This window comes from Pleurodeles waltl, chromosome 12 (assembly GCF_031143425.1).
Source record: "Pleurodeles waltl isolate 20211129_DDA chromosome 12, aPleWal1.hap1.20221129, whole genome shotgun sequence".
NCBI lineage: Eukaryota > Metazoa > Chordata > Amphibia > Caudata > Salamandridae > Pleurodeles > Pleurodeles waltl.
The window spans coordinates 28,982,851-28,992,038 of record NC_090451.1 but is presented as its reverse complement, the minus strand read 5'-3'; the positions used below and the strand labels follow the sequence as shown (position 1 = coordinate 28,992,038).

The 9,188-nt window shown below is 48.6% G+C and overlaps 1 protein-coding gene across 1 annotated transcript; it reads right to left on the bottom strand.

Annotated features, from left to right (window-relative positions):
• Nucleotides 1-260: 260 nt before the first annotated feature.
• Nucleotides 261-7,028, bottom strand: LOC138267028 (proline-rich protein HaeIII subfamily 1-like). Its single transcript, XM_069215875.1, has 2 exons — nucleotides 6,963-7,028; nucleotides 261-1,232 (listed from the first exon to the last, which is right to left on the bottom strand). The coding sequence occupies exons 1-2, from the start codon at nucleotides 7,026-7,028 to the stop codon at nucleotides 261-263; spliced, it is 1,038 nt and encodes a 345-aa protein (XP_069071976.1).
• Between the last annotated feature and the right edge of the window lie 2,160 nt (nucleotides 7,029-9,188).

The window sequence follows — 9,188 nt, the reverse complement described above, 5'->3', positions numbered from 1 at the left end:
GTTACATGCGCACTAATCTGGAGGGGTCTTTCTGCATTGACCAGGCTATACCTAAAAATATGTCAGTCTTCTGTGCAACAATTAAGGCCTTTGTGTTGAAGCCGCTGGCTGGCCGAGTACATTGATCACATTTGCACACTGCCTCAGGGTCTGTGCAATGGATTTACCTGTACCTGAATAGTAGTCAGTCTACAGCAAGAGGGGAATTGTTAGAGCCCTGTGCTGCCCGCAGCCAGCGTGTCGTATTGCCCATTCTGGGGCTATCTCGCGAACAGCCGGTGCTTTTGCTGTTTGCGCGCTGCCTGCGGGCGGGTGCTTTTGCTGTTTGCCTGCGGGCGGATGCTTTTGCTGCCTGCGGGCGGATGCTTTTGCTGTTTGGCTGCGGGCGGATGCTTTTGCTGTTTTCGCGCTGCCTGCGGGCGGATGCTTTTGCTGTTTGCCTGCGGGCGGGTGCTTTTGCTGTTTGCCTGCAGGCGGATGCTTTTGCTGTTTTCGCGCTGCCTGCGGGCGGATGCTTTTGCTGTTTTCGCGCTGCCTGCGGGCGGATGCTTTTGCTGTTTGCCTGCGGGCGGGTGCTTTTGCTGTTTGCCTGCGGGCGGGTGCTTTTGCTGTTTTCGCGCCGCCTGCGAGCGGATGCATTTGCTGTTTTCGCGCTGCCTGCGGGCGGATGCTTTTGCTGTTTTCGCGCTGCCTGCGGGCGGGTGCTTTTGCTGTTTGCCTGCGGGCGGGTGCTTTTGCTGTTTGCCTGCGGGCGGATGCTTTTGCTGTGTGCCTGCGGGAGGGTGCTTTTGCTGTTTGCCTGCGGGCGGGTGCTTTTGCTGTTTTCGCGCCGCCTGCGAGCGGATGCATTTGCTGTTTTCGCGCTGCCTGCGGGCGGATGCTTTTGCTGTTTTCGCGCTGCCTGCGGGCGGGTGCTTTTGCAGTTTGCCTGCGGGCGGGTGCTTTTGCTGTTTGCCTGCGGGCGGATGCTTTTGCTGTGTGCCTGCGGGCGGGTGCTTTTGCTGTTTGCCTGCGGGCGGGTGCTTTTGCTGTTTTCGCGCCGCCTGCGAGCGGATGCATTTGCTGTTTTCGCGCTGCCTGCGGGCGGATGCTTTTGCTGTTTTCGCGCTGCCTGCGGGCGGGTGCTTTTGCTGTGTGCCTGCGGGAGGGTGCTTTTGCTGTTTGCCTGCGGGCGGGTGCTTTTGCTGTTTTCGCGCTGCCTGCGGGGGATGCTTTTGCTGTTTTCGCGCTGCCTGCGGGCAGGCCACAGTGGACTGGCGGGGCCGGAAGCCTGCGCTCTGCCTCGGCGTCCCTTGGTGCTGTGCTGACGCGTGAACGCGATCTGCACTTACTCGGCGGCAGCGAGGTCACTCGGTGCGCGTGCGTTCTTTATTTAGTGCCTCTGCAGCGCTGAACAGGGCTTTAAAGGTGAATTAAATCGCAGCAATTGTTTCCAGCCGTCTCCGGTACCTGTGAGAGGAGCCAGTGCCTGGCGGGAGTGATGGGCCCCACGCGGATCTGCTCGCGCATGGACTGACTTGGGGAAAAACAACACGGAGGTCTTGGGGGTAGGGGAGAGTCACTCCCCAAGGAGCCATGCATGAAATGAACATATCCTGGTCTGGTTTCTCTTCTTAGACGCAACAGTGAGCCAAAAAAAAACAAGAGAAAAGAGAGTTTAAAAATGATCATAGGGCTTTTACGTGCCAAGCGATGTTGGAAAGTAGCCGTATCTACCCTGTAAAGTATTAAGGTTTTTGTGTGATGGAGTGCATGTCCTGGGCTCTGGAGTCCAGGCTCCGGAAGCAGAAGTCTGCCATAGGTCCTGGCTGCATAAGAAGGATACAAGCTCTCGGAGGTGAGTGTCAGGTCAGCACATGGCACATACCGAGCTCTAGACAGCAGCACAGGAAAGGGAGAACACTAGGGTAGAGACCGCAAAGGGGAGCAAAGACTCGCTAATATGTGTGAGTTTCATAACCTGAACCATAGTTTCATAGTGTTTTATCAGATTTCCAAAGGAAAACAAGCATTTGCAGTGCAATGGGTCTTGCATTTGCTCGAGTTAGAGCTATTAGCGTTGTAAATTCCTAACTAGACTTTTCTTGCCACATAAATTGAAAATGAAAAGTAAAACACTTGACATAACCGAGCCGATTCAAACCACTATGGCCGCCACAAGCGCAAAGGAGAGACACACAAGGAAAAATAAGTTTCCCCACAGTCAGACGTATCGGCAGTCATGCAATTTTCCATAAAACAGGGGCAGTCTGCAAGGCGGTGACAAAACCGACAAACGCAAAGCATTCATCAATAATAACAAAGGATTTTTGAAAGGCAAGCCTACGAACGACTGACAGTGGTGGGCGCCCTATAAAAAGCCCACAAGACTCACACCAGGTCAAAGTGCTTGCGCGCTCCACCTAAAAATAGAACAGACAATAGACATAGAAGCAGGACTAAATGTTGACACTGTGAATGAACCAGAATTACTACACTGACACATCCCACAGACAGAAAAGGAATTCTATACGTAAGATAATATGAAAACAGCAGTGTGTAAGCATCAATGTATCAAACACACAAAAGGGGATTGGAAGAATGGTTGCAATTTTTCCAACTATTGGCAATTGCTTGGGGTAGCATCTCAACCCATCATTGCTTTGCTCACCCTGCCGTTTCAATTGTCCTTTGTATCTGAAGCAGGTCTGGCTTTAGCGCTGGTGGTGCCTGGTGTCTGCGGGGAAGCCCACCGTGACCTCTCCACAGAGTCCCTTACTTCCACTCTCCAGCAGTGCCCCTCATGTCTCCATAGTTTCTTCTTCGAAAAAAAGGGGGGTAAGAGGAGGATTGGTCGGTCCAGTGTACGTCCTCCCAATCCAGTACTAATATGATATGGTACACTGTTCCGAAATCGAAAGGAGAGGAAAAAGAGAAAGAGTCCTGTTAATCAGGAGCAATGGTCCTCACACACCATATCTGGTGTCATGCTTCATCATCGGACAGCTCCTCGTCAGACCGGCGCTGCAATGTCTGACGGGCACCCCCCTAGGGGGGGCTCTTTGCCGGAGATCTTTTTGAATATACTCGATGATGCCACGGAGCCAAAATATGGGTCCGAGAGAGGAGAAAATGTACAAAAAAAGGGAATAATAAAATTGGCTCAGATCCCTCACCTAATAGTTTATTATTTGCTGTTGGGAAATGGTCAAGATTAAAAAGAAATCAAGGGAGGTGCTGCAGACGAAACCGGTAACCGCGCAAATTTACTGTGTACCGGGTGATGGGCCAGCGATATCCCATGAAGCCTATTCTCTAAATTGAGATGGGCGACTGATAGGAAAGGAAACCCAGTCTGCTTTAGTCCTGTTAAGTGACTGATGACGTCTTGACTGTGAACGTTAGTCAACAGAAGTATAAGTATTCTGTTTTGGTTTTTTCTTGTGGAGAAAATCTATAATTAAATTAGGTCCTGAAGAAGCGTCACGGGATCCTGTTGGACCAGCAACGACGCGAAACATGTCGACCGCATATTAAGGAGTGTCGGACCTTTTCCGTCCTCCTCAATTACTTTGATTGATCTTGTGTGAGTGTTCAAGCATTGTCTCTAGGAGAGGACCATTGCTGCTGATTAACAGGACTCTTTCTCTTTTTCCTCTCCTTTCGATTCCATAGTTTCTTCCCCATGTGCATTTCGTTTGTTTTATAGCTCTACTTATACCAGTGTAGGATATCAGAGCATTTTACATCACGCAAACACTATACAGGAACAATGAAACTTAGGTGTTTAAATCAGTCTAAATCTAATGTCACTGAAGAAAGGATTACAGGGTGTAGGAATCACTTTCACGCCTCATAAGGGGTAGTAAGCGTTATATAAACACAATTTAAATACGTCATCCACACTGGTAAGCAGTATACTTGGTGTCTAGTCTGGGGAAGCACAAAGTCATGATTTAAAACATATCACAGTGGTTATGGTTGGCTTTACTAATAATAATCTATTTCTACCTGAATAAACCCTTATTAGCAACATTAGGCTCATGAGAGTCTGGGGAAAAACGTTCTAACCTGTACCATGCAGTGTGCGTCGAGGACTTTGATGACAGAATAGTAATGTAGTACACAGTGACCGATGAAGTAAGTTATGAACTGTAAGTAACATAAGGATATCTGTGACAAAAGCAGTAACACACTGAGCTGTCCACATAGAATACGGTTCTGTGATCTGTATGGTACACATTCTTCGCAGAAGGCATATCAACCCTTCCCACTACTTTTATATATATTTTTTGATTTCCTACAATATGAAATGAAAACAAATGCTAATCACTTTTTAAAAATTTAATATGCCATAAATATCTGTGACAAGTTGAACGAAAGTGTTACAAAATAATGTTTTAATTCAACAAGCCCTGTCCTCACACGTACTGTGATGGAGCTAAGAGGAAGTCTGATTCGCCTGGGCCTTGGATGAGGGTCTCATGGGATGCGGATCTGCCCTTTTTACATTCTGCTCTGGAGCAAGAAGGATGCTGGGACACGCCCGAGGAGTCTGCCAAGCAACCTCCGGCCCCTTTGTGACTTCAACAGGGGTGGCTAATGGAAAACTGAGCTGGCACTACATGTTCACATTTTAATTTACAAGCTTCCGTGGCTCTCAGAACATGATCAGTTAAGGCATGAGTGAGTGCAGGTTAGAGGCAGATCTCTCGAGCGCGTGAGTAATGCACTGAGGGGATGTGCAAAAGTGGATGAATAAGTGAATTTTCAAGTTTGGACTCCATTCTCAAGTGATTTTCTACGTCAAGAGACTGAAAGTATCAAGATTTCCACGTACTGAAGCAGCCCAGGGGCGGCCTAAGTAACTGTGCTCTCAACAAGCACACGGGTGGCAACCTCTTCAGAAAGGCTTCGAGTGCACGCGCACCAGGTGCTGTGAAATCCCAGAGTCGGTGCCGAACTTGTTCAAAATGTTGAGGGCGTCCAGTCTAAGCACTGTTCCTCTCATTGCCTTGCTTTGGGGGTGCACCCCTGCCTGGTTTCCCAGGTCCATGAGTGACCAGCTGCGCCCAAGTCCAGGTTTTCCCCTGAATTCTGGGTCTTGGAGCAGCACATCACGCATGGACCTGAGAATTGTGGGGGCAGCTAAGGGGGTGAACATTCTGAGTATGGAGAGATACAAGGGGCAGAATAAAAACAGATTGTGAGGACATGCAGGAACCTGCCCTCAAAAAGCAACACCCAGCGGCTGGTGATGGAGCAGAGCGACGGCGGGGTGCCACAGGGGCATGGACAGGCAACGCAGCTGCTTCGGGGTGGGGGGGGCACACACGGGGGGAGAAGGGCTGGGGGGAGCAGACAGAAAACAATCTGTGACCACAGGGAGATAGGGCGATCCTGGGGTGCAGGAAAGCCGGGGCAGTTTGTGTGGACAGTGTGGGGAACAGGGGACAGATGATGGAAGGCGGGTGGCCTCGGGGCACAGAAACAAACTTCTGACTTCTGTTCCATCATGGCTGCTGCGCAGGATGGGGCGAGGGGAGTTTATGAGAGGGATTGGGAGGCGACAAACATAATAAAATAGAGGTCCGTTGACACAGCCCGGAAGCTGTGGCGGGGGGAGCGGCAGGGACAGTCTCTGAAGAGTGGAGGAGGGGGAGGCAGAAGAGGCCTCTGAAATATCACAACCGCCAACAAAATATGGTGTCCATGGCAATAAGGGAAACTAATAAAAACAACTAAAGGCAGGACAGACAAGGCCGCGGAGAGGGATGTGGGCTGTGCAGCGGAAGCAGGAGGCAGCCGCAGACTGTGATGAAGAAGGAGCCTTCTGAAGTGGCACCGTGGTGCCCCCACCGTGCCAGCTGCCAGGCAGCACAGGGACCGGGGCCAGCTGCGGGAGCGGAAGAGCTGGCTGAGGACACCGGTCAGGAGCAGCTTGGCCTAGTCAAGTGAAGCTGCCCTACCTTCTAGCTGGAGAGTATAGGCAGGGCCACTGGAATTATGCATCGTAGGAAGATCGAATTATGCTGCAGGGTTTACTGAATTATGTGGGAAGAAGAGGCAAATTATGTGGTGTAATGTGGCACATTTTCATTTTTACACTTGTTAACAGTATCTGGGCAAACGGTTTACCTTATTAGTATTTGTTTAACACTTAAGAACAGTAAACCTGATACTGCGCAGCAAAGGGCATGCAACTGCGGGGCAACATGTATGGCATGTTTTAGTAGCTTTTGTTTTAGTAACTTTTAGTCCATTTCAGATAGAAGCATATTTGTCTGTTAAAATCTGCAAATGGTGCAGAAAACGAAGGATTATGTGGCAAGTGCGGAAAACCCATAATTATGTGGGAAACACAGCAGAATCACATAAGTCCAGTGGCCCTGAATATAAGCCAACATATTATGAAGTCTGGCCAAGTGAAAGGGAATGTGCCAGGTCTGCAAACCCCTTTCAGGAGACTCTCTGAGTTTGGTCAAGGTTCATTTTTGACTGCTCAAGGCCTGGGTTTGGCTTCTGCTGTCTGCTACCTTAGCCACTGCTGCCAGTCCGCCCTCTAAGAAGAAGGGGGTCTGATGGCCATTTGGCCATAATGTGATCGCCCAGATCAGTGCATTCCTGCCAGTCTGTTCTCTGGGTGAAAGGGGGTCTTAGTGCCACCTGGCATTGATTTGATAACCCAGATCCTAGCATTGCTTCAGGACCGCACTCATGGAGAAAATGGTCTGAGTGGCACCTGGCATTGCTTTGATACCCTGGACCATGCATTCCTGCAGGTCCATCCTCTAAGGAGAGATGGGTCTGAGTGCCACCTGACGTTGATATCCCCCCAGACCATGGCATTCCTGTCTGCCAGTCTTCTAAGCACAAGGAGGCCTTAGAGCCACCTGGCCTTAATCTGATACCTCAAACCGAGGCACTCCTACAGATCTGTCCTGTAAGCAGAAGCAGGGCTGAGGGCCACCTGGCATTGATACCCTGGACCACGGCATTCCTACAGATCCTTCTTCTAAGCAGAAGCGGGCCTGAGTGCCACCTTGCATTGCTTCCACACCCCAGACCAGGCCATTCCTGCAGGTCCTTCTTCTGTGTCTGATCGTCACATTAAAGTAGGTGTATGTGGTTGTTGACACTGACTAGAGAATGACAGGAGTATGGCCAAGACACCCTCAAGCTGATTTCGGATTTGGTTAAAAAGTATGTGATCCCAGAACAGCAAGAAAAAGAGGGGGACTTTACTATCATTCAACACCATCCGGTTCCCTTGTTTCCACCTCCCAACGCAAAGTACCTTGGCACCTTCCTGGTTAACTTTGGAGACTTTGTTATGTTAGTTTGATTTGTACAGCACACTAATTACCCGAGCATGTGTGTAGTTTTGGGATCCCCGAGGTGCTTATACGAGAAGCCAAGTCTTCAGCTTCTTGCAGAACTGAAAGAGTAAAGAGGAGGCTGTGGTGTGTAGAGGGAGGTCATTCCATGTCTTGGGTGCCATGTAAGAGAATGAGCGACCTCCAGTTTTGATTCTGCAGATGCAGCAAATGTGTGCGAGTAAGAATGAGGCAGAGTGTAGGTGTCTGGTGGGTTGGTGAAAGTGTATGCAGCTGTTCAGGTATTCTGGTCCTGTGTTGTGTAGGGCTTTGTATGTGTGTGTGAGAAGTTTGAATTGGCTTACCTTGTGAATGGGGAGCAAGTGAAGCTTCCTGAGGTGTGGTGAGATGTGAATGCAGTGTGGGAGGTCGAGTATGAGTTTTGCAGCGATGTCCTAGATAGTCTGCAGTTATTTGGAGACTCTGGCATGCATAGTCCAGCCTACTGGTGATGAGTGCTTGTGTGACGGTCTATCTGGTGTGCTGAGGCAACCATTTGAAGATTTTTCACAGCATGCGTAGGATGTGGAGGAAAGAGGTGCACACTGCGTTGACCTGAGCCGTCATGTTGAACTTGTCATCCAGGATGATCCCTAGCCTTTGCATGTGGTCAATGGGTATGGGTGTTGGTCCTAGCTCTGCTGGCAACCAGGTAGAGTCCCCCACGAGAGCCTGGGATGTGTGGGACCATTGGTGGAACTAGATCTGAAGGGGGAGTGAAAGAGGGGTTGGGCATGAAGGGCACAGGTGGTTAGGGATTTGTTTTAGGTTTTGGATGGATCTTTTAACTACAAAGTTAGTGTGATCATGCGGTTTCAAAACAAGATATGCCCCCCTAGATTCTTGAAAGTAATTTTGTGTAATGCCAATGGCCTTAACAATAGAGCTACGTTTTTTGTGATGCTACTATGGTTTAGGGTATTGCATGCAAATGTGTTTTTTTCAGATGACCATCCTTAAAGCCACCGGTTCATGTCAAAGGCACCTGGGGATATTAAACACACCTTTTTGCATCTTCGGGTGCAGCAATTAGGGGTGTGGCAATCTTAATTACCAAAGAACTGAGCAGCAAAATACTTGAGGTAACCAGGGTCCCAGGGGCAAGGTAGGCCTGGGTTAAAACTATAGTGCAAAATCACATAATACATTTTGTAAGATATTATGGCCCCATAGAAGACTCACCCTTTGCCTAGTAGCAATATACAACACCACAAAAGGGGCATCAGATTCATTTATAATAGGGGCGATTTTAATCTTCTTCCTGATGTCTCTATTGATTCTTCTCGCCTAATAAACATCAGAACAAACCTAAGACCATTAAGGTCTTAAGACTGTTAGAACAAGATCTTGCTTTAATAAACCCTTGGCCCAGCGGTCATTCACAAGACAGACATTATAAATGTTTTTTCAAAAAGATTTAACTTATCTTTGCAAATTAATTTTTTTTTACCCACACATTTTTTTAGCTGAGGCCAGGCAGATATTTTAGCAAACGCTTTTTCAGATCACTCAGTGATTTCGTTTGAACTTTGTGTACCGGAATGGCAGACTCTAAGGCCCAGACGTTTGATGAATCCCTGCTTCCAAATAAAAGTTTGGTGAAGAATATGCGACAAGCCTTAGAAGCTTTTCGTGAGCATTATATAATCATGGCCTCTGAATTCTCTGCTTGTGGGACTTTGAAAACATTTTTAGAGGCGAGGTAATGACTTTTCAAGCAAGGCAAACTCATCAAGCAAAGAACAAATTTCAACAGATGCAATCAGCTTTGAATCAGGCAGTCTCAGTCTCTATCCCAACAACAACCCTGGCCGCTAAAATGGAGCTAGGGCG

Bases quoted from the DNA above. Each gene is read 5' to 3' on its own strand.
- LOC138267028 (XM_069215875.1), bottom strand. From the start codon at position 7,028: ATGCAAGGTGGCACTCAGGCCCGCTTCTGCTTAGAAGAAGGATCTGTA. The intron at 1,233-6,962 runs GTATCAATGCCA...GCCTGCCCGCAG, and splicing joins TAGGAATGCCGTGGTCCAGG to GCAGCGCGAAAACAGCAAAA.